Source organism: Zootoca vivipara, chromosome 3 (assembly GCF_963506605.1).
Source record: "Zootoca vivipara chromosome 3, rZooViv1.1, whole genome shotgun sequence".
Taxonomy (NCBI): domain Eukaryota; kingdom Metazoa; phylum Chordata; class Lepidosauria; order Squamata; family Lacertidae; genus Zootoca; species Zootoca vivipara.
The window spans coordinates 116,094,754-116,121,100 of NC_083278.1; the positions used below are offsets into that span (position 1 = coordinate 116,094,754).

Consider the following 26,347-nt stretch of genomic DNA (forward strand, 5'->3'; position numbering starts at 1 on the left):
ACAAACAACAATATTCTGGAGATCCCGAGCCATAAGGTGGTTAGATTGGCCTCTACTAGAACCAGGGCCTTTTCAGTATTGGCCCCAACTTGGTGGAACGCTCTTTCCCAGGAGACCAGGGCCCTGCGGGATTTGTCATCTTTCCGCAGGGCCTGCAAGACAGAGCTGTTCCGCCTGGCCTTTGGGTTGGACTTAGCCTGACCCCTGTGTTTTCCTCCCTCATGGTCTGGATTTATGGACCACTTGAAATGAGGCTGCATTTTAAATTTTAATACTGTATTTTAATCTGTATTTTAATTAATTGTTTTTATGTTTTATTGTGGTTTTGTTGGTGTGAGCCGCCCTGAGCCCGGTTTTTGGCTGGGGAGGGCGGGGTATAAATAAAAATTTATTATTATTATTAATTATTATTATTATTATTATTATTATTATTATTACATATTATCACCTATTTTAAAGAAGCTGGAAGCACAGACCCCCCCACCCCACCCCCAAAAAAGAGGTATTTACAACCTCCTGGACCCACTGGACATCCTTTCCCTGCTACACAAGATGAGACAGGAAGGGCAAGTGTCAAGTACTGGTCAAGCGCATACGCTATGGCTCCAATAACTGAAAGCTATTCAATAGACACTACACTGAACACCTTCCCATGTCATGGATGGATGCAAGGAATGCTATTCTCAAAGTGCCTAGCAAGCATGTCACCGCATGCTACAAAGGGTTGTGCCGTATCTCCCCTTGGGTCAAAATGCAAAAGGCCTTGAGCCACATGGAAAAGCTATATTGGGAAACAGTGTAATGCCTGGAAGGGAGACGGTCTTTTGTAGCTCTAACTGCAGCAGGGTAGATTCCTATCACAATTAGACTCATCACAAGCATTTCTCCACCTGCCATATGTATATATACCCTCTATTATGTAAACTTCAGACATGGCAGATACAGCACACTAACAGATGGGATGCCCAGGAGGTGTTCGGATGCAGCATGCGCTGACCCATCATCTCATGTTGCAACGGAGGGTGTGAGGGTGCACTAGCCAGTTGGGTGTCAGGGACTGGCAGGAAGTTGAGTGTGCACTGGGGGAAGGGGGGCCGGAGTCTGACTCGGGAGAGGGGGGAACTGTTCCAGCCAGGAGGCAAGAGTTGGAGGCAGGGGCGGCTCCAGAGATGGAGGCTGGAGCTCAGGATGGATCGGGAGAAGAGGAGGAAGAGGCAGGCCAGGTAAGTGAAGGGCTGGGTGCTTCCCTACCCTCTCCTGAACAGCTGTCTCCCAGAACCAGGAGGGGATTGAAAAGGGATGAGCAGAGGAAGCTTCCACGTAGGTGAAGTCTCCAACTGCGTGCACGGAGTCCGTCAGGGGGCGGTACATAAACTGATGGAGGGGGAGTGGCCCTCAGTTGCTGCAACTGCCCCATAGAGTGTGGAACTGGGACAAAATGCTTGTTTACAAAGCTACTGTGTTGTTGTTTAGTCGTTTAGTCGTGTCCAGCTCTTTGTGACCCCATGGACCAGAGCATGCCAGGCACTCCTGTCTTCCACTGCCTTTCAAATTAAAGGCCTCTTCACAGTTGAAAATTTCACTCAGGCACAGAGCTTTATCCTCTGTGAATTTGGTGCGTTTTTCATTTTTCTAGAATTTCTACAGGTATATTTTGTTGTTGTTTAGTCGTGTCCGTCTCTTCGTGACCCCATGGACCAGAGCACACCAGGCCCTCCTGTCTTCCACTGCCTCCCGCAGTTTGGTCAAACTCATGTTGGTAGCTTCGAGAACACTGTCCAACCATCTCGTCCTCTGTCGTCCCCTTCTCCTTGTGCCCTCCATCTTTTCCCAACATCAGGGTCCTTTCCAGGGAGTCTTCTCTTCTCATGAGGTGGCCAAAGTCTTGGAGCCTCAGCTTCACGATCTGTCCTTCCAGTGAGCACTCAGGGCTGATTTCTTTAAGAATGGATAGGTTTGATCTTCTTGCAGTCCATGGGACTCTCAAGAGTCTCCTCCAGCACCATAATTCAAAAGCATCAATTCTTTGGCGATCAGCCTTCTTTATGGTCCAGCTCTCACTTCCATACATCACTACTGGGAAAACCATAGCTTTAACTATACAGGCCTTTGTCGGCAAGGTGATGTCTCTGCTTTTTAAGATGCTGTCTAGGTTTGTCTTTGTTTTGTTTATGGCAGACAATCTTACTCGGCTACAAGGGATCGCCAAAGAAGTGCAAAGATATCCAGAGCTGCAGAAGCAACTGTGTTATCTTTGACGACAAAGAGTTAACTATCTGCTGTGTGCATTCCTTTGGCTGGGAAGCATCCCTGACCCTAGGAAAGAACTCTGTGGTAGACTCGTAATCTGGTGAACTGGGTTTGGGTCTCCGCTCCTCCACATGCAGCTGCTGGGTGACCTTGGGCTAGTCACACTTCTTTGAAGTCTCTCAGCCTCACTCACCTCACAGAGTGTTTATTGTGGGGTAGGAAGGGAAAGGAGAATGTTAGCCGCTTTGAGACTCCTTCGGGTAGTGAGAAAGCGGGATATCAAATCCAAACTCCTCCTCTTCCTCCTCTTCTTCCTGTAGGTTACTCAAGGAGTGACACCACCCAGGCCAGCAACTGACCAGTCTGATCTGAAGTGGAGAGGGGCTGGACCAAGCCTGACCAGTGCAGGATATGGTCCACAGGCTAACAGCTGTCTGCCCCTGCTGCAATGTGTCCACTACCTGACCCTGCTGCTCTCCCCACTACACCACCCAGCTTACTCCCAGGGAGCCCTGGACCAGTGGAGGATAAAAGTTTATCATGCTGTTGTTGAAAAGCTGTTTGCCGGAAGCTAATTGCCTGTTCAGCCTATATTCATTTCACACTTGGAAAGCATAGCCACTCTTAGAAGATTACATGAAGTAAGCTCTTGCAGTGGATATTCCAAACAAGGGAGATCAGAAACATGCAGTCTTGGAAAAGAGCTATTTGTATGCCACCTAACCACTGTTTGTAAATTTCCCACCAGATTGTCAGTTTAAAATCACTGAAAATAGCTCTCTGATTCGGCTTAATGGAGGCTGCAATCACAGCCTGTGGCAGCTGCATCAAGGGGAGAGAATCTGTCACCTCACCTTATTTTCCTGTGTTGCAGTCATGCTTCTTGGGGAAGGATTAAATATGCAAAAGAAAGCCTGTGTGTTTACAGAGCTCTATCAAGACCTTGTCCTGCCCACAATCATTTCCCCCCTTAAATTGCTTGAACAAGATACCACTGGGTATCTTCTAACATGATGCAGCTCATTGCATAACCACCTGATCTGGCTGTACAGCTGTTCAACGCACACATTTTTTGTTAAACAATCTCCACAGAGTTAAAATTATCATAGGGTAGGTACCGTTCCACAGGGGACATTTTCAAAAGCTCTGACATTCTGCTCTACCACAAGCAGGGATATATGAATTTGTCAGATTTGGTTCTCTCTGTTTCTCATTTTTCCAACCTTAAATTCAGTTCTTCATATTTCCAAAGCATACAAACAAACCAACAAAAACCCACCTTTTAGGAAAAAAAGTTCTCATGAATATTTGTCAACATTTTAGTGCAAATGCCTACTAATAAATATATTTTTGGTATGCAGTTTTGACTAATATACACGTTTCCCCTAATATACTGTAATGCATTTTTTGTATTTCCATTTCACTCATAAATGCATTTCTATGCACACTTTCCCTTGGCATACACATTTTTGTACACACTCCTGGCTAAAGACCTGCATTGCAAACTTCAAAGAAATGTAAATTTCAAAAGCCATCTGTGTTTTGGTTCACATATTGGCTCCAGAAGGGTGACTTTGGTAAGAACACAAGAACATAAGAATAGCTCTGCTGGATCAAGACAGGGACACACCTAGTACAGCACTCTGTTCTCACAGTAGACAACCAGATGCACCTGGGAAGCCCACAAGCAGAGCCTAAGCAGAACCAGCACTCTCCCCTCCTACGGTTTCCATTTACAGAAGTGTGCAGTCTACAGTCATGGAAGCAGAGCATAGCTTCCATAATGGCTATCAGCCATTGAGAGCTTTATCCTCCATGAATTGGTCCAATTCTTTGAAGCCATCCAAGTTAGTGGCCATTGCTGCCCTCTGTAGGAGCAAATTCCATACTTTAGCACCATACTGTGTAAAGAAGCACTTTCTTTTGACTGTCCCGAATCTTCCAACCTTCAGCTTCGTTGACTGTCTATAAGTTCTAGTGCTATGAGACGGAGAGCAAAACTTTCTTCCATCCACTTTCTTCATGCTATGCATGATTTTATAAATTTCTATCATGTTGTCTCTTACTCACCTGTTCTCTAAACTTGTTGTTGTTTAGTCGTTTAGTCGTGTCCGACTCTTCGTGACCCCATAGACCAGAGCACGGCAGGCACTCCTGTCGTCTTACACTGCCTCCCGCAGTTTGGTCAGACTCATGTTGGTAGCTTCGAGAACACTGTCCAACCATCTCATCCTCTGTCGTCCCCTTCTCCTGGTGCCCTCAATGTTTCCCAACATCAGGGTCTTTTCCAGGGAGTCTTCTCTTCTCATGAGGTGGCCAAAGTATTGGAGCTTCTCTAAACTAAAAAGTTCCAAATATGTTTGTAACTTTTCCTTCTTGGGGAGTTTCTCCGTTGCCTTGGTCATTTCACTTGACCTTTTCTGAACCTTTTCTAAGTCAAAAATACCTCAACTTGACCTTTTCTGAACCGTTTCTAACTCAACAATATCCTTTTTGAGGTGAAGCGATTTGGTATTCCAAATAAAGCTGCGCCACAGATTTGTATAATTCCATTATGCTATCGGCAGTTTTATTTCCAATTTCTTTCCTAATTATCATTGATCCCCAGCATGGAATCAGCCTTTGTCACAGCTGCCACATACTGGGTTGACATCTTCATCAAGCTAGCTGCTACGATCCCAAGGTCTCGCTCCTGGTTAATCACTGCCATTTCAGCCCCTGTGAGTATATATGTGAAATTAGTATTTCTTTGCCCCAGCATGCATCACGTTATATTTGTCTGCACTGAATTGCACTGTCCCTGTTGCTTTTTAATCACCCAAACAATTTAGCATCAACTGCAAACGTGGCAACCTAACTGCTCACCTTGAACGCTAGATCATGTATGGACCATTTTAAAAGTGCAGGTCCAAAAGCAATCCTTGGAGGACTCCATTTACTACACACACACCCCCCCAATGAGAACCATCCATTTATTCTTACTCTCTGCTTCCCATGACTTAACCAGTTCCTGCTCCACAAGACTATATCACCAGATATTCCATGACCGCTAAGCTTACGTAGGAGTCTTTGGTGAGGTGTTGTTGTTGTTTAGTCGTTTAGTCGTGTCCGACTCTTCGTGACCCCATGGACCATAGCACGCCAGGCACTCCTGTCTTGCACTGCCTCCCGCAGTTTGGTCAAACTCATGTTCGTAGCTTCGAGAACACTGTCCAACCATCTTGTCCTCTGTCGTCCCCTTCTCCTTGTGCCCTCCATCTTTCCCAGCATCAAGGTCTTTTCCAAGGATTCTTCTCTTCTCATGAGGTGGCCAAAGTATTGGAGCCTCAGCTTCACGATCTGTCCTTCCAGGGAGCACTCAGGGCTGATTTCCTTAAGAATGGATAGGTTTGATCTTCTTGCAGTCCATGGGACTCTCAAGAGTCTCCTCCAGCACCACAATTCAAAAGCATCAATTCTTCGGCGATCAGCCTTCTTTATGGTCCAGCTCTCACTTCCATACATCACTACTGGGAAAACCATAGCTTTAACTATACGGACCTTTGTCGGCAAGGTGATGTCTCTGCTTTTTAAGATGCTGTCTAGGTTTGTCATTGCTTTTCTCCCAAGAAGCAGACGTCTTTTAATTTCGTGACTGCTGTCACCATCTGCAGTGATCAAGGAGCCCAAGAAAGTAAAATCTCTCACTGCCTCCATTTCTTCCCCTTCTATTTGCCAGGAGGTGATGGGACCAGTGGCCATGATCTTGGTTTTTTTGATGTTGAGCTTCAGACCATATTTTGCGCTCTCCTCTTTCACCCTCATTAAAAGGTTCTTTAATTCCTCCTCACTTTCTGCCATCAAGGTTGTGTCATCTGCATATCTGAGGTTGTTGATATTTTTGGTGAGGTACTTTCCCCTTAAACTCATCTCTGATCTATCTGCATTCCTCGCAATCCAAACCATCTCACACCACAGAAATGTTTAAAGGCCACCATGCTTAGCAGGTGTAGCAGGAAAGGGTCATGTGTGACTAAAGGCACACAGAAGTGAGCAACAACCAGCACTTTTATTATCTGTGAACCTAACTGAGGGACAGTGCAGAAGTAAACTGGAGAAAAAACTAGAGGGGGGGGAGATGGGTGACGTAGAGAAAGAGACGCAGAGCAAAGCAAGGTGGGATACAGTGCTCAAATTATGGTTGGGGGAGGGTATGGACGCCCACTCCCTGACTCCCCCATTGACCTTCCCCATAGCCTTCAGTTGTTGAGGGAGTCATCATAAATGGTAAGGGATGCTGGGCCCTCTCTGCCTGCTGTAATTCAAGTACTGCTAGCAAGGGAAATCATTTGCGTGCATCCACCCCACCCCTATTTTTATACAACATTTCCATACACATTCACTCCACTTTTGGTGGTCTTATTCCTAGGGGTGCATAAAATCCTTGCACCCATCTTCCTTGTGCTCATCTCTGGCAAGCCAAGAATTCATGCCTCGTCATTCTGCAACATGGCCTTCTGCCACAGCATTAATTGAAGCTTTTGTTTATTCCCTTGCTCCACATTCAGGACACCACTCCTTTGCAGATAGCATTGATTTCTGCTCTCCCGCTATTAAGGACCAGTTGTACCTTTAAAACAAAACAAAAAAAAGATTTCCTATCTGAAAACAGAACACTCCGAAGCAGCGCTTTAAGATCTGGTTTTATTCTGCCATCAGGTGTTGTTAAACATTAAAAGCTTCCCTAAACAGGGCTGCCTTCAGATACCCTCTAAAAGTCTTACGCTCTTAAAAGTTTGCAAGCCACACTCAGAAACTTCTTCTGGAGCAAGGGATTATGTAGCAAGTTTGAATTTTAGCTGAAGGTGTATACAACTGGTGTTTTTGTTTTTTTTTACAAATTGAACCAATTCAGCCAGAACACCTGAACACTTACTTCTGGGTTTTCATTGTTCGGGAGCCAAAAGGTACGAGTACCAAGGCATTTGAGAACCGAGGTACGACTGTACTTCTCTCTTGTCAGGATTCAACCTCAATCTGTTAGCCACCATCCATCCTCCAACTTCATGTCTTCCATGTACAGCAGAGGAAAAGACATTCCAAACTGCAGGGGCAAGCGTGGAAGACCCCTGCTTCCAGGCCATCGCCCTGTGATATTCTGTAGGGTGCAATGCCGTGATGCTTTTGTACTTAATTACTATGTAAAACTTGATGGCAGAAAGTGAGGAGGAATTAAAGAACCTTTTAATGAGGGTGAAAGAGGAGAGCGCAAAATATGGTCTGAATCTCAACATCAAAAAAACTAAGATCTTGGCCACTGGTCCCATCACCTCCTGTCAAATAGAAGGGGAAGAAATGGAGGCAGTGAAAGATGTTACTTTCTTGGGCTCCATGATCACTGCAGATGGTGACAGCAGTCATGAAATTAAAAGACGCCTGCTTCTTGGGAGAAAAGCAATGACAAACCTAGACAGCATCTTAAAAAGCAGAGACATCACCTTACCGACAAAGGTCCATATAGTTAAAGCTATGGTTTTCCCAGTAGTGATGTATGGAAGTGAGAGCTGGACCATAAAGAAGGCTGATCGCCGAAGAATTGATGCTTTTGAATTATGGTGCTGGAGGAGACTCTTGAGAGTCCCATGGACTGCAAGAAGATCAAACCTATCCATTCTTAAGGAAATCAGCCCTGAGCGCTCACTGGAAGGACAGATCCTGAAGCTGAGGCTTCAGGAGAAGGAGGCAACAGAGGACGAGATGGTTGGACAGTGTTCTCGAAGCTACCAACATGAGTCTGACTAAACTGCGGGAGGCAGTGGAAGACAGGAGTGCCTGGCGTGCTCTGGTCCATGGGGTCATGAAGAGTCAGACACGACTAAACGACTAAACAACAACAACTATATAAAATGTGGCCCTGCAGGGTGAAGGTACTGACCAGTTCTGGAAACTGTTCTGCTAGGTGCTTTTGCATAATTACCATAGAGGCATTGCAGAGTTTCCTGGTCTTATCTCACCTCTGCTATGGCTACCCTTTTGCCAGCCTGACGAAAGAGGAAATGGGGTTTCTACGACACTGCATGGTATTTCAGGTTGGGAAATGGCTTTGACAGAAATGGTTGCCCACTTCTGTCATAAAGCAGTAACTAAAAATGTACATCACAATAAGATTAAGATATACACATATACACAATTTATGCTCTCATATGTGTATCATCTGGGACGCAGGTGGCGCTGTGATCTAAACCACTGAGCCTTGGGCTTGCTGATCGGAAGGTCGGTGGTTCGAATCCCCATGATGGGGTGAGCTCCCGTTGTTCTGTCCCAGCTCCTGCCCACTAGCAGTTCAAAAGCACGTCAAAGTGCAAATAGGTAAATAGGTACCGCTCCGGCGGGAAGGTAAACGGTGTTTCCGTGCGCTGCTCTGGTTTCGCAAGAAGCAGCTTAATCATGCTGGCCACATGACCCGGAAAAACTGTCTACAGACAAACATCGGCTCCCTCGGCCAGTAAAACGAGATGAGCGCTGCAACCGCAGAGTCGTTCGTGACTGGACTTAACTGTCAGGGGTCCTTTACCTTTTTTTATGTATATCATTTATTTTTGTAGCCATGGTCTCACAATTTCACACTTACTGATGGCTAGCATCTTGCCAAGAATATAAATGAAAAGTGAAATATTGTGCTTTCTCACTAAGAAAAAGTTAGCCACTGGGAAATGATCAAGCACCAGCCAACGTATTTCTGTTGGGACCTGACCCAGATTTAAGCTCTCAAGTTTAGCAGATAAAACGCTGAACACATCAATCATTAGCCTTTAATAAATCTTTCCAGATATTTCACTTTTTCTGTGGCAAACCTTTTAGATGTTATTAATTTCCATCCCTTTTTTAATGAATTGCTGTGCCCATGTTTAACCTTCGGAATCCACATAAAATAAATTATTACTGATGATTAATTATGCTGTGAGGGACCAATAAGAGCAACTTAGTTTTGAACCATACAGGGAATTAATTAAAACTGGCTTCAGTAAACAGTTTGCTATTTATGCTGCCACTTCTCCAGAATAAAAGGCCTCTTCCCTCCCCTCTACTCCAATGATCTTGAATTCTCAACAAAAACAATGCAGTGGGACAAAATCCTTGTCTGTTTGCAAAAGTGAAACTGTGAATTGCAATTACAAGAGGTCACCCTTTTTTTTAAAAAAAAACCCTTAATAGCTGATAACATTTCTAAGTATGACTTTAGTACACATGAACCCCACCCTAACCCACAATCTCAAGCCTACCAGTGATGAGAACAGATAATAAAAGAAGCTCCTCCTGGTCATTCTATTAATATACAAAATCCCGAGGAACTTGGATCCACCTTAAGGCCAACCTGCTTGACCACTCAGATCACCTGGAGGAATGCTTTTAGTGGTCTCCCATGTTTCAGAAGTCTGACTGGCATCGACAAAAAGTTGGCACCTGCCTCATGGTGTACAATACTCTGCCAGGACAGATTCGGCAGGCACTCTCGGTGCTAACTTTCAGGACTCTCCTGTACACCTTTTTATGCCAACAGGTCTGTTCAGTTGCCAGTTATTTTCATATTGCTTCATGGTACCTTTTGTTTTGTTGTGTTTGCATATATATTGCGCACACACACGCGCACGCACACACACACACACACGTATGTATGATATTCTACTACAGTGGTGCCTCGACTCACGAATTTAATCCGTTCCAAAGGCACCTTCGTAGGTTGAAAAAATCGGAAGTCGAAAAGCGCCATTGGAAACGCGATTTCCCATAGGAATGCATTGGAAACGGAAAAATTCGTAACCCTATCTAAAAATTCGTAAGTCGAAAAATCCCTATCTAAAACCGCCATGGTTTCCTTTCGGATGTCGAGACATTCATAAGCACGCGGCCATTAGCCCCATTCGTAAGTCGAAAAATTCAGTTGTCGAGTCGTTGCAAGTCGAGGTACCACTGTACACAACTATGATGTGGGTGGGTCTTGAAGCCTTGCCTCAGGAGGACCAAATGCGCCCTGCTGGGAGAGCCTCTTCTGTTTTTAGGTCACATTTTCATTTCTGGGTTGCTTATTTTTCCAGGCTGAGCATACAGCAAACGCTACAATGCAGCAGGATACCCAGTTCTTGAATACATATTACTAGAGCAGCCACATCACTAGAGCATTCACAAAATTTGGTATGATTAACAAACCGTATCACTGCTTGATTATTATTTAATTTCACAGACAACTTCTGCTAAGAAATAGTCTCAAAATGTAATGCAAACAAAGGCCCTCAGTAGAAAAGGGATTCAGATATTATAATGGTGGTGTATCTGTGCATGTGCTAATCTGTTTACATATACATTCCAATTTACATATTCATCAATGTAGATACTGCAGAGTAGTATCACACCTAAATATTTTGCTCCACAGGGAAAATAGTAGATTTGAAGGAAAGGATTGTAACTGGGGAAATTGAATGGATGGGAAATGGTTTGAAATATGCCATGATCCTCATTCCAAATGGGCCTTTCCCTGCCGTGCTGCTTTGATCATATATATCCAATTTCACATCTTTTCTGGTCGTAAGTCCTATGTGGTGAACAGAGTAAGAGATTTATCTAGGTGTTCAGTCATACGTAATGAGATGCAAGACATACAGAAAAATGCAAAAATAAAAATAAAAAATTATGCCACAAAAAGTGCAACAGGAGTAATATCAGCAAACAGCCTGATTTACATATTCTCCTCCCACAATGACATTTAGACATTCTGGAGTTCTCATAATGCCTATATTTCAATTCCCTGATTTTAACATGGAGACAATAGTCATCTTCTCAAGCTTCTTCTCAAGAGAATGCGGGAATGGAATAAAAATTTTTCATGCCGTTATGTTTAAAAGATACATTTCACCATTAAATCAAAACAGTGTGGAGGAGATAGACTACTACTAAGTGAGTCCACTATTCAGCACTTAATTGTTTTTATAAATTTGTCGTTACGAATTGGAAGGATACATCATATGAGCACAGATTCAATTTTGTGAAAATTATGGAGGCGACTACATTTTAAAAGAATGGCATTGCAGGCAATAAGATGAATGGCTAAACCAAAGTGGCCTTCGTTAAGCTTAACTTCCGAATCTCATGTCATTTTCCCCATTCCACTTTCCCCATTTCAGTTCTCCATAAGTTGCTAACATTGATCAGACTGAAAGCAGTAGGGGGTAAGAATCTTTTTTTAAAAAAACAAGAGCAGTCCTGATGTCAACAGGGCAAGACTCCTTCCTTGGAGGTTTTTAAGCAGAGGTTGGATGGCCATCTGTCATGGATGCTTTAGTTGATATTCCTGCATGGCAGGGGGTGGGACTAGATGACCCTCTTGGTCCCTTCCAACCCTTCAATTCTATGATTCTAAGAGATAAGGCCAAACACTACCATACCCCATGTAAGCATTCTTTGGCTATGGTTATTAAACTTAGCATGTGGCTGACCACATGGACCACAATGGCTGTGCAACTGCTTGTGGTTTATTTCATCCTTTAATTCTTAACAGCACTTTTAGCAATCCTGACCCTGCCTATACAGTCCGTACCACCATCCCCTTCTCTGCCACCCCAGTGGTTGACGTAGGTAACAAATATGCCGAGTTATGAAAGCATGAAGCCAAAAGTTGCCTCCACACTTGCTTGTTGTCGTTTTATTCAGAAATGGGAGATTAGACACACTCATGTCAGGCTGCTACAGCACATTCAGCAGAAAGTTCAGCTGCATACACTTTATGGAAATGTGACATTAGAACTGAATAACTGGAAGACATTTCAGCCACAATTAACATTTGATACTGTTTGGAAAGAAAACACAATTCATTTCTAATTTTGCCACTTCGGTGAGCAAACACTGGCTTAAGTCAACTGGGAAATCAGAACACAAACTAGCAAAAGTTGCAGAAGGTGGCTACTCAGAGAGTCTTCACTGAAGTTCTGATTTGGACTACCTCTTTAAATCTCACAGATGTGGCAATGAAGAACTGAAGCATCTCACTCAAGTGTGCAGGCTTGAGATAAAGATGTGTGGTCACACTGAGGCCAAGCATTGCCCTAAAAAATTATCCAGGTAAGTAGGTAGGTTACTCCACATCCAGACAGCCTCCTACATCTCCCAGTATCTGATGACTGTCCTTGCAGCCCTCAATTGCCCTTTGGTCTTCCTCTAGTTTCTTCTGTGAGGAAGTTCCTGGGAGGAGACAGGGTGCCAAAGGAGGTTGCAGGCTGTCAGATGAAGGAACACTGCCACAGATGGAGCATGGCCAGAGTGGGTAGCTGTCAATTTCTCTGCTTGCCCTGGGAAGACAAAACTGGGTGGACTTTGCCTCCTCCCCTCACCAGCTCTTCTCCCTCCCCTCTGTCCCCTTCTCTCTTCTTTTGTGGCAAGAATCAAAAAGGAACAATGAGAAGATTCCACCTAAACAATAGGAAGAACTTCCTGACAGTAAGAGCTGTTCGGCAGTGGAATTTGCTCCCAAGGAGTGTGGTGGAGTCTCCTTCTTTGGAGGTCTTTAAGCAGAGGCTTGACAGGCATATGTCAAGAATGCTTTGATGGTGTTTCCTGCTTGGCAGGGGGTTGGACTGGATGGCCCTTGTAGTCTCTTCCAACTCTACGATTCTATGATTCTACGAGGAATAGAGCATAAGACTCTTAATCTCAGGGTTGTAGGTTCAAGCCCCACGTTGGGTGAAAGATTTCTGCATTGCAGTGGGCTGAACCAGCGGTCCCTCCCAACTCTACAATTCTATGAGTCTCATGGCATCTTAAAGGCCAATAAATATAGTATGGCATATATTTCCACGGAGTACATACATGGATTACATCTGATAAACTGGACTCTCTAGTCTACAAGAGCTGAAGTCATAATACAATTCTTACTCTCTAAGATGCAACAAGGTTCTGCTACTCCCTACCCTACCCAAGCTAACATGGCTATCTCTGTGGAAGTTAATATCAAAAGAGAAAACTGCCTTACTCAAAACATATAAACCCAAAGAAGAACTCAGATAAATAGGAAATAATACAATTGTAGCAAGTTATTTACAGGACTCTGCTCAAAAGCAATAAAAACTGCAGCACACCAATACTCATGTGCTTCAAGGGTCTTCCCAAAATAACAGACACAAAATTATTAGATCATAAATCAGTCCACCGACCAACTGAATGCATTTTGACCATGGGCCTTCCTCAGCCACTCCCAAGTCCCAGCATGGAGCACCCTTGGGAATCCCAAACTCCAGGCACATTCAGCCTGCGCCCAAAGAAGCTTTGATGCAGATCTTCCACAGTGAACTTCTCTGGAGATTTCTGAAAAAGGTCTTTCCATGTGCCTTTCCTGCTTACTGAGCGCTCCCCAGCCCAGCTCCCTATCTTCACACTAAAGCTCCTTGGCACCCACTGCAAGTTGTTTCTGTTTTCAACCTCACTCCATTTCACTAGTTGCCACTTTGAGTGGAAGCAGGAGGCCAAGGAAGAGCAGTTGTTGTCGTTAAAAATTGTATACCGCCCTATACCCATAGGCCCTATACCCCAAGCAAACCTCCCATCAGCCTGCAAAATATGATTATTTTTTAGTTAGATTTATAGCCCTTACTCCTAAGGATGAGATGTAGTGACTTGCCCATGGCCATTGAGCTTCACAGCTGAGCAGACCCTTGGAAGATAGATGGGCATCCCACTCTGACATATGTGCATTAAAGAGAGTCAACAAATTTTACCATATGAGCTCCTTGAGAGACAAACAGAGGAAGGCCCTTGAAGCCTGGAGAATTCACAGGTAGAATTTAGCCTCCTCTTTCAGTTATGTTTGTGAAACCAGTATACAGTGGTACCTCTACTTACAAATAACTCTACTTACGAATGTTTCTACTTGCGAATGGAGCTCCGTCCGCCATCTTGGATGCGGTTTAGATAGGATTTTTTCTACTTACGAATTTTTTCTCCCAATGCATTCCTATGGGATTCGACTTACAATTTTTTTCTACTTACAAATGTGTGTTTGGAACACATTAAATTTGTAAGTAGAGGTACCACTGTAGCTTTATTAGCAACATCTTCATAAGGACAGTGCACTACACTTTTCTCAGTGAAACACAAAATAGGCTATGAAGCCCCCTCCCACCCCCACCCACATTTTAAGTGTGCTCAGAATCATTACCCTAATGTGAAAGAGAATGCACACGACATATGGAGGCTGTTGCTCCTTGGGAACAGCAGTGTATAAATGGCGGCTATAATATTACACACAGCAATTACAGAAATATCACAATTTCAGGGAAATAGGATGTGCCCTGTAAACGTCATCATTATTATCACTGCAGCTCCTTAGTGTTGCATTGTTAAGAGAACGTGCTTGGATATGGAACTGAAATAAGAATATTAATTTTTAACAAAACAAAACGCAGCAGTGGACGAGAGAGATGCGAACAGGCAGCCGACACCATCTGCTGCCCTTTGGAAATCTGCACTGATAGCAGCTGTAGTCCATTCCTGTTGTTCATGGCCATGTCATAGAATCACAGAATTGTAGAGAAGGAAGGTACCCAAGGGTCATCTAGTCCAACCCCCTGTCATGCAGGGTTCTCAATTAGATCATACATGACAAGTAGTCATCCAACCTCTGCTTAAAAACCTCCAAGGAAGGAGAGTCCACCACCTCATGTGGGAGTCTGCTCCACTTTCAAACAGTTCTTGCTGTCAGAAAGTTCTTCCTGCTGTTTCGCCAGAATCTCCTTTCTTGTCACTTGAATCCATTGGTTCAGAAGCTAGCCTCCGGAGCAGGAGAAAACATGCTTGCTCCATCCACCAATGTGACAGTCTTTTGGATATCTGAAGATGGCTATATCTCTTCTCAGCCTGGTCTTTACCAGGTTAAACCTGGGACGCAGGTGGTGCTGTGGTCTAAACCACTGAACCTCTTGGGCTTGCCAATCAGAAGGTTGGCAATTCGAATCCCCGTGGTGGGGTGAGCTCCCATTGCTCTGTCTCAGCTTCTGCCAACCTAGCAGTTCGAAAGCATGCCAGTGGAAGCAGATAAATAAGTACCGCTCCGGCGGGAAGGTAAGCAGCGTTTCTGTGTGCTCTGGTTTCCATCACGGTGTCCTATTGCGCCAGAAGCGGTTCAGTCCTGCTGGCCACATGACCCAGAAAGCTGTCTATGGACAAACGCCAGCTCCCTCGGCCTCAAAGCGAGATGAGCGCCGCAACCCCATAGTCACCTTTGACTGGACTTAACCGTCCAGGGGTCCTTTACCTTATTACCTTACCAGGCTAAATATGCACAATTACCTCAACCATTATTCATAACGCTTGGGTTCCAGATCCTTGATCCTTTGCACACGGTCCAACTTGTGGCACACACCCCTTCTAGCTCTGGGGGCAAACCAATGCACTCGGTCTCCCCACCCCACCCCACCCAAAAACAACCAACACATTTCCCCATCATTTTCTTTGCCTCAATAACAAATGTGTGCATTTCTCAGAAGTATATTTCTCGCCACAGGCACTCATCAATTTTTTGAAAGTCCAGATTTAGCCATCTGAAGGGCAGATATGCAAATGCACTTAATGCCTACCATTTACTCAGTGTGCAGTATCAGCAGTTCAGCAATAGGATCGTTTTTTGCATCGATCTGACTTCTGGGGAATCTGCCAAGTTACAGAAAATGCCAGGCCATGTTCTAGGGGGCACACTAAGTCAATGTCGCGTTTGCCAGGGCTTTTGTGATCACTGATGCCACCATGTGAACTGGACCCAAAGATGCGCCCGTCACTCTTTCGTGACTTCACATTACAGGGCAGAAGCTTGTAGCTGAGAGCAAGCTATCTTTCATGGAAGCTCAGCTCTGATTTTACAGATTGTCTCATCAAGGAACACCTCGTGAGCTTCCAGCAAACCCCAGAGTTCCCCAAGAACATAGTTTGAAACTTCTTTCGTCCAGCAAAATTCCTTATTTTCTATAATGAAATAATGGGCAGCAGCCAACACCTACCATTCCTTCAGATCTTACAGAGTGCTTTGATAGCTTTGTCCTGTCCACCATTTAGCCCAGGTGAATAAGGCTAACCAGAGAAAGTGACAGAATGGTACAGTAAAACAAGCAGAAGAATGTGGAACAATCAAGGGTGCACAACATACTGATAGTCTCCACTGAATCTGTAAACTAGTCATTTAAATCCTTACACCCTTTCCTTATAAGAGAGGCTATAAGGAGTACAGACAAAAGCTCAACAGGAATCCATTCTCTCGACAATGGCTTCAACAATAAAAGGAAATGTTCTGAACCACACTCATTACTGTCTGAAGACTTTAATCTTGTGATCTCCTTCAGAGTCTGTTCTCAAAACCCTTCAGGTATCCTTAGAAGCCATAGAAAATGAGGATAATGTTTGTAGTTTAATTATGCAACTAAAGCATCACAGAAAGCTAGGTGATCTGGCAAGGTGTAATGACGTCTCAGCTATATTGCCAGGAGAGTGATGTCTTTTTCTCTAAGTTATATGATAGCTGAATTTTCTAATGGAGGTGGGGACATCCCACGTACAGGATAGGTGAAACTAGAGGGGGGGAGAGAGAAAACTTTGCACTGCTCATTTTCTTTATTCTGCTCAGAAAGTGGTAATTAACATGGGGAGTGTCATATACTTTTTTTTACATGCCCCTATTATTGTGCACTCGTGTATGTAAGCATGGTTTTTACTTGACAAGATATAAAGCAATGGTTTGGGCATTGGGCAAGCTTTCTAAGTAAGCAACTATATGGAGAAAATTTCATATACAGTCATACCTTCTGATTTCATATACAGTCCTTCTGGTGGTTCCCTCACTGCGAGAAGTGAGGTTACAGGGAACCAGACAGAGGGCCTTCTCGGTAGTGGCACCCGCCCTGTGGAACGCCCTCCCAGCAGATGTCAAGGCAATAAGCAACTATTTTACTTTTAGAAGACAACTGAAGGCAACCCTGTTTAGGGAAGTTTTTAATTTTTGATGCTGTACTGTTTTTAATATTCGGTTGGAAGCCGCCCCGCCAGATGGGCGGGGTATAAATAATAAATTATTATTATTATTATTACCTTGGCTCCCAAATGCCTGGGTACTCGGACGTTTTAGTTCCCAAACGCCGCAAACCCGGAAGGGAGTGTTCCAGTTTGTGAACATTCTTTGGAACCTGAACATCCATTGCTCCTACTGTGGCTTCTGATTGGCTGCAGGAGCCAATCAGAAGCCACGCTTTGGTTTCCGAACGTTTTGGAAGACTTCTGGAATGGATTCCGTTCAACTTCCAAGGTAAAACTGTATTCAGGTTTTAGTTACAGGTAGGTAGCCGTGTTGGTCTGGCTTTTTTTTTCTTCCAGTAGCACCTTAGAGACCAACTAAGTTTGTCATTGGTATGAGCTTTTGTGTGCATGCACACTTCTTGATGCCCAAGTTACACCTTTTCCAGGTAGTATAGGACAGCAACTCTTCCTCTTCAGGTCTGTCCAGAATAAAACACATGTCATTCACGATTTGAATGTGGACTAGGGGGCTGTCCTGAAGTGTATAACCAAGAACAGGATGGATGACCTGGACGGCTCCAGATACTTTTGGTAGTTTGGCCAGCCTCTTGAATGCAGGGAATGACAATCCAGAAGAGGATTTTCTCTGCGACAGCACCTAAATTGTGAAACTACCTCCTCACAGACGTACATCGGGCACTTAAATCATACTGTTTCCACCTTAAGTTGAAGATGCACTTTTGATACCTAACAGTAGATTACACTGTTCTGTTCTGTTTGTAATTGTTTTATAGTTGTATGTATATTATATTATATTACATTATATTAATTGTTGTTGTTGTTGTTGTTTAGTCGTTTAGTCGTGTCCGACTCTTCGTGACCCCATGGACCAGAGCACGCCAGGCACTCCTGTCTTCCACTGCCTCCCGCAGTTTGGTCAAACTCATGTTCGTAGCTTCAAGAACACTGTCCAGCCATCTCGTCCTCTGTCGTCCCCTTCTCCTTGTGCCCTCCATCTTTCCCAACATCATAGTCTTTTCCAGGGAGTCTTCTCTTCTCATGAGGTGGCCAAAGTATTGTAGCCTCAGCTTCAGGATCTGTCCTTCCAGTGAGCATTATATTAATTACATTATATTATATTATTGTAACCTGCCCTGGGACTTTTTGCTGAAGGGCTGCATAATTTTTTAATATAAATAAATAGTTTCCCACCTGCTCAAGGTGAGATCCCAAGGTGGGATTCCAAAGCAGTGTACAAATAGTAGAACTGCACAATAAATGATGCCAAAAATATAAAACAACACAATATAAAACTTATACTGAGTTGGAGAAGGTTGGATAGTGGAAAATTCATCTTCAACATGTGCTCTGAACTCAATAGAATCGGGGCCCACGGTTCCATTCTGCCTTGGCACTATCACATTCTGAGCCTTCCCTACTTTTTCTGGAAAGGTATGCTATGTATCCAATGCAACTCTTTCCCAAATGAAGCTGAACCTGCAGAAGAGGCCTTGAATTTCTTCCCATCAATAAGGGGAAGGTAGAACAGAGAAAAGCATTGTTCAAGATAGTGTTTGTGTCGCCTCCACAAATCCTTAAAAATTCTTAGAAACATTAACCAAGGACACTGGGTTACTTGAGTGGCAATCTCATTTCTCCTTCTCTTCATGCATCCCACAGTAATATCTAAAGTAGCTTTTAGACTAGGATTATAAAAGGAAAAAGCCAACCACAAAGAACATGATCAGGTGGGTCTCCCCCAAAAAGCTAATTATGTGACCAGCATAATTTGTCACACACTGCCGTAGGTATCATGGCAACAAAGCTAATGGCAGGATGCATATATTTAAATTGCTATTAATTTTCAAAGATCACTCACGCATATTAAAAGATAAACTGACAGCTGTTGAGAAAAACCATCAGAGGGTGACAAGATTTAAAACAGGCCAACGAAATGACTTTCGGGGTAACACGATGATAAATAATGTTTAAAGCACATGTTTCCCCATATAATTACTTTTTTAAAAAGCTACCCTAAATTCCGGGAAATTACATGGTTGCATACCCAAGTCTGAATCAGAAATATAATGTAAAAACATTCTGATTTCAAGAAGTGCGGGCGGAGGTAATTGCAGTGAAGCAGCTGATAAACCACCAAGTACTTTCTCCCTCCATCAGATTTCAGTTCCACTTGAGATGTGCAGATTTCAAATAGCTTATGAATACATTGATAAACAAAGAATTGTTCTGAACATCTGTAAGCAAACTATGAAGAGATGTTTCATACTGAATGAACATGAGTTTCACATAATGCTTGCCAAAAAATGTGTATTTGTGTATTGAGTAAAATGCACTGGAAATAGTCCAAACACTTACCCATTGCAAATGCCTTTTCAAATTTGCATCTGTAGGACAATTTACTGTGATGTAAAAATAATTCCCTATCAGAGTACTTATCGGCTTCAGAAATCCGAGCAGGCCGATTGCTCCTTCAGTTCAATGCAGCGTGGCATCCATCTTGCCACCAGAAAAGGTGCTGTGCACTAACTATTCTTAAAATCACATATATAATAACTCATGTTTGCTCCTAGTTTCTGCTAATAGTACATGGCAATCAAAATGGGGTCAATTAATCTTAGAAGGCACTCTGTTACTCCTGATGGTTAAATTACAACATAGCTGTTATGGCACAGAGGCTGGGACACAACCTTTGCACCCTTTATGCATAGGTGCCAACTCCCAGATTGAAAAATCCGGGATCAGCAGCAGCGCGGCACCGGAAGTCGCGCTGCGGCCATTTTGGAACTGGGCAGAGCAGCACCGGAAGTTGCTTCCACGCATGCTCTGCCCATTTAAAAAATGGCCGCAGCACCAGAAATCACTTCTGCGCGTGTCCAGACATGCACAGAAGGAGCCTCCCCGGGCCGGTAAGAATCCGGGGGATTTACGGGGTTTTTAAAAATCCGGGCTGCCAGCGGGAAACGGCTGGAAAACGGGGGGTTCCCGGGGAATACGGGAGACTTGGCAGCTATACCTTTATGGCCAAGAAAAATCCAAGTGCACCCAGTCTCTAATGCCTTATTCTACAAGCTCCTAGCACACAACCCTCTAATTGCATAAGAAGTCAAATTATGCTGAGTCTGCCCATTGGTCCATCTAACTCAGCATTATCTGACTAGCAGGGACTCTCCATTGTTTTGGACATGAGCTTCTTTTCCAGATCTACCTGGAGACGTCTATGATTGAACCCGGGAACTCCTGCATGCAAAGCAGATACTCTATGGCTTTTCCCCATTTTGGACTCGTAACAACACTCCAGTCATTCCAATGACTTCTTGGATTTCCAGGGCAGTTGGGCTGGCCCATTTGAAGACCTTGCACCCACAGGAAACCAAGGACGCCGTAGCACCTTGAGACACTGGTCTTCTACTAGCAGGTCAAGACCCACAAATGACTGTGCTGTGACTTAAGGTAGATTGTAAAAGTAAGCTTCCTAACCTTGCAGATTGTATGCAATCCTCAATGCAAAATATTACCAGGGAATGGGGGTATTTGCTGGGCACATTGTCACAGTTCCCACAATCCCATGTAAGCAGGTAAAAGGTAAAGGGACCCCTGACCATTAGGTCCAGTCGTGACCGACTCTGGGGTTGCATGCTCATCTCGCATTATTGGCTGAGGGAGCCGGCGTATAGCTTCCAGGTCATGTGGCCAGCATGACAAAGCCGCTTCTGGCGAACCAGAGCAGCACACGGAAACGCCGTTTACCTTCCCGCTGTAGCGGTTCCTATTTATTTACTTGCATTTTGACGTGCTTTCGAACTGCTAGGTTGGCAGGAGCTGGGACTGAGCAATGGGAGCTCACCCCATCACAGGGATTCGAACCGCCGACCTTCTGATCAGCAAGCCCTAGGCTCAGTGGTTTAACCCACAATGCCACCTGGGTCCCCATGTAAGCAGAGCACTAGGCAAAACAAATAAATCTGCGCTTAACTGTCAAAATGGATATGGGTTACAGAATTCTCCCTTTTCTTGGCACAAAATCAGGGTTCCATTGATGGAACACTTATTTTATTTATGCTTTTCAGTGCAGAGTGCACAGAGCCCAGCCATAGCTCAGTATTTGAACACTTGGTTTCCATACTGAAGGTCACAGATTCAATCCCTGGCCTGTATCTCCAGCTAAGTGGACCTCTTGGTATCTCAGCTGCCAAAGGCTTTTCTGCCTAAGTCCTTGGCAGGCCAGAGTAGGAAGCCCTGGTCTACATAGAAAGATCAATGTCTGCATGCTTATATGCCACTAATCTTACTTCTATAGATTAGTCTTAACCACCTGTTTGTTTGGGGGAAGGGACTTGCATCACACCGCTTCAGAAAAAGGCTTATAATCCCTGAAAGAGCCAGCCCTACCTGAACAGACCTCTTCATAGGTGGGATTAGGGGTGTGTCCTCCTGCATAGCCCACTTGAGTTGAGTAGACTCCTTTCTGCCGCCAAAATTTCCTCTCTGCGCCCCAGAAGCAGCCCATCCCTGTATGGAACAAAATAAAAGGCATTCTTGTTACAAAAGATTTACAAGGTCTTTGCTTAAAAATGCATATTCAATGTGCCATACAACACAGCTAAAAATAAAATAAACTATTCAAGAGAAACAAAACAAAACCAAGAACAATAAATTCAAAAAAGGGAACCCTGTCTTCCAATCTGCTGTGAAAAACACTGTAAAAATTATAATTAAAAGGGGGAGGGAAAGAAGAAGAAATGATTACTATACATTTAAGAACATTTTTTTTAAAAAAAGCTCTGTCAAAACTGGTGGCACTATGACAGAGTTCAGACACTCACAGGTGTGCCTGGACAGGTTCCCCAGACTCTGAGTTTTCATTTAAAAAGAAAACCTACCTGTGGCAGCCATTTTGAATTATGCTACACCCCATGGCAGCCGTTTTGTGACTGGCACCATTGGTACTCTCCCAAAATTCAAAACATTCCCACTGGTCTAAAAAAGGCTGGTAGCCCCTGCTATAAGATCTATCCCAAGGGATAGACCAGTTGTTTCATGCAGTCACTGTCTGGTATCAATCAGTCCATTAATGTCCTCAGTAGAATACTGCCAACCCCTGCCAGTTCCAGGATGACCAGAAGGATGTGGAGGGCAGCTGGGTCAAAAGTTTATCAGTAGTACCAATAGGATCACACTTCCCCTATGTAACAAGGAAGAATCTGAGCAGACCCTTTGATCCAATGGGAGGGAAGGGAACTCTTCAATGACAACCTAATCAGATGTTCTTGCAGTCGTCATGAACACATGCTTTCCTTAAAATAAAATAAAAAACTAATTCTTCTACACTTTAGATGGCCCATTTCCTTAAAAAAATTGATTTCAAAATGCACAACCTTTAGGGACGAGAATCCTCATCCATGTAAAAGCCTTAGGGTTGGTTAAATGGCAATTGTACATATTTTTACAGCATAATTTTCTTTTAGCTGATTAACAAACTGTCAAAACACAATAATTTGTATTAATGGCAAACATTCATTTAATGTTCTGCTTCCTGGCATCTGCAATCTTTAAAGGTGGCAGAGCAATAATTAACTAAATTAGAGATCATACAGGAATTTGGGGGGGGGACCCTCTCTAGGCTAGTCAATTTATGCATGAAAATAATATTCAAAGTGCACACAAAAATGAGATATTTATTCGCTGACATGGCCAGTTAGCCATTAAGTCTGAGCTTCAACTCAACAGAATTCCACTAATTTTAACAAGAGCTTCACCAATTCAAATTATCTGCAATTACAAGTTAGCAAATATCTAAATATAAACAGGACCTGGCTTGAAAATTCTCCCTTTGAAGCTGAATGCTCCAAAGCAAGCAACAAATTAAATAGCAGACAGGACGGACCTTGGTACAACAGGCGCCAACCTGCAGTCTCTTGCCCTGTGAGTCATTACCTTAAAAAAAAAGCCAACTTAACTAGGGGAAAGGCTTCAGGTAGAAGCAAGGAAAAGTGTCTTTTTGTGTTCTTCCTTGAATCAGAAGTCCTACATATCTAAAGTGGGATTCATGGTGATATCTATTTCTTAGCTCAGAACTGAGAAAGTTTGCTGTTCTTTGTGATCCTTGTGACAGGGAAGGGGTGCTACTCCCCTATGAAATTCATCCCTTCAGATGTCTAGAAGAAACCCAAAAAGTTCAACTGCTTTTGGATGGTAGCCAGTAGGTGCTAGCTTCATTAACCATGTTAGAATAAAGACGAGTTATAACTGGAGAAACTTGGATACTCTTCAAACCTAATGGAAGGAATTCTGCACCACCAAGGCCACCTGAGCCTCAAAAACCGGCAAAGGATCCAGAAGTACCCCCACGTTGTGTACCCACGCCTTTAGAGGGAGTGCAACACCAACAAGAGCAGACAACCTCCCATCCATCCGGTCTAGGGAGCCACCCACTAAGAGTGGGTTAAGCTTCAGTTTGTTGGCTCTCATCCAGTCCATTGGTGAGGCAAGGCAATGGTCCAGCACGTCCACTAAAACACCAGCAGATGTAAAAGACAAGTAGAGCTGTGTGTCATCAGCACATTGCTGACAACATACTTCAAAACTCTGGATGACTCCATTCACCGGTTTCTTGTAGATTTTAAACAGCATGGGAAATAAAATTGAACCCTGAGGAATCCCACATTGAAGGCTCCATGTTTCCCCTGTCTCTCTCCCAACAGACGTCATCATACAGGCCACCAAAACAGTTTCTAGGCCAACACCAGGCCTAAACCCCAATTGAAATGGATCAAGAAAATCTGTTTCCTTCAAGAGTGCCTGGATCTGGTCCACAACTACCCTCTCAAGAACCCTGTCCAAGAAGGGGAGGTTGACCACTGGACAATAGTTACTTAGATCTTCCAAATCCAAGCGGCTTCTTCAAGAGTGGTCTTATCACTGCCTCCTTCAAGCAGTCAGGGGCCACCCCCTCTCGCAAGGAGGCATTAATCAGCTCCCTGGCCCAGCCAGCAATTCCCTCCCTGCTAGTTTTTATCAGCCAAGAGGGGCAAGGGTCCAGAATACAAGTGGTTGCCCTGAAAGAACCAAACATCTTGTCCATATCCTCGAGCCTTACTATCTGAAATTCATCCAATATAACAGGACACCTCTCGAGATTCATCCACTTTAACAGTGGAGTCAAGGTCCTGGTGGATGCAAGCAATTTTATCCTCAACATGCTTTGCAAACAAGTGACAGCCAGCCACCATCGGTTCTGCCACCTCCTTTGGGTCAGACTGTAAAAGGTCCCACACTACCCAGAAAAGCTCTGCTAGACGGCACAATGAGGATGCAATGGAGGCAGCAAAGTATGCCTTTTTGCTGCCTTCACGCCCACTAGGTAGGCACAATGGTGTAGCTGCCTCTCATAAGGAGCAATGGCATCTTTGCCCACACCGCTGCTGCTGCTGCTGCCTGCCAGCCACTTAATTTAAAAGAAATGTACCCCTGCACGCTCACGATGCTGTTGCTGCCAGCTGGGCAGCGGAGGCAGCTGCTTCCTCTATCCCATGGAATGGTCCAGTCTCATTTTCTTCTCTTTTAAATGTGCCAGCCATTTTGTGTTATGCTGTGCCTCCATGGCGGCATTTTTGTGTGATGCCACGTTCCAAGGCATCAACTGTGCAACTTGGCAACCCAGAGCAGTTTCTCAAAATTCCAAATGTGCCCACTGGCCCCAAAAGTTAAACTACAACTCCAAATGGGTTTGGGATTTGTTTTTTTGCTTTCCATCTTTATTTTTAGGGCTGGTTCTACTGGACATCCTGTGGTGCATTCTTTTCTTTCTTTTTTTGCTTTTGCTTTTTCAAAAGTGTTTTAGGCCAGGTCCTCTCTAGGAGTGAATCAGAAGAGCTCTGCGGCCTTCTGACAATTTCAAAGATTCTTTGAAAGCTCAGTTAACAGAACAAAGCCGTACCTGCCATCAAACGGATTACAAAGGTATGGCCTTCCTTTGATACTTCAGAAACCAACTTCAAACTAAGTCATGTACTCTGGCCGGCTCCTACCTTTGTTGCTGGTTGAAATGTACTAAAAACAAAGAGACAATATAATGACAATCTAAGAATAATTGTACATCCAGAATATTCTGTATCCAGCAATGTATAAAAAGAACTGAATAGAGACTGCGCAGAATTGTATTCTGGGTCACAAAACCATTTGCTTCCCAAACTGTACCAGTCGGAGTACATGCTTGCAAAGCAGGACCCAGCAGGATTGAACCCTCCTGCTCTACGCAGTGTGGTCGAGAGCCAGGGAGAAGACACAGTGCCTCCTTCCCCCACTCTATAGGCTTTTGTAAAAAGCATTAGCTCCACCCCACCCCCAATTGGTATCTGGCCAGATCCAGGTCAGGTGTTTCCTGGGTCACCCCAGAGAGTGGGGGCAGGTATAGCCCTAGAAACTAACCAATTATATTTGCCATTTATGATTCTTGGTATTCTTTGGTTTCTTGGAATCCCCAAGCAATGTCAGGTACTTTCAGCTGGTAAGACAAGATTAGGACCCTCAAACAAGGCTAAAAACAACATGTTAGAATGCCTGGGAAAATAAGCATGTTTAGTTAGCCTTGTCTGGGAAGTTATCACTACCTCTGCAACTGATTAATAGACTGCTGACCACTGTGGTCATGTCCACAGCCCAGAGAATAGCTTGAAGGTATGTGATTAAATTTGTCAGCTGAAGCTCAGGAGAACTGGCTCAAAGCAGTGCCTGGATTCAAAACCACCTAGGAATCATTTGTACACTTTAGCCAGTTCTAGGCAGCATTGGGGACATTGAAAAGTTCTCCAGACATGACAATATCATGAACATAGAATCCCAGCATTAAAACTGATCATCTACTTCAAGAGAACATGTATCCCACTTGGATCAATTAATAGACAAAGTGAGGGTTGTTGTTTTTTGTTTTTCAGATCGTGTGACACACTCTGCTCTAAAGGAGACTGGAGAGTGCATGCCAAAGAGATGCCAGACATCCCCTGGTGCATAAAATATAGTAATGAAGGCAACAGGAATGCATGCTTCAGGGCAGGGG

General features: G+C 44.0%; 1 protein-coding gene across 3 annotated transcripts in view; it reads right to left on the minus strand.

The window, feature by feature from the left end:
• The window catches only part of MSRA (methionine sulfoxide reductase A), a 180,359-nt gene that overhangs the window by 79,498 nt on the left and 74,514 nt on the right, over positions 1-26,347 (minus strand). For all 3 annotated transcript variants that reach the window (XM_035110867.2, XM_035110866.2, XM_035110868.2), the window contains exon 3: positions 21,682-21,801. In XM_035110867.2, coding sequence (XP_034966758.1) covers positions 21,682-21,801 — 120 coding nt within the window. The remainder of the gene's footprint in view (positions 1-21,681; positions 21,802-26,347) is intronic.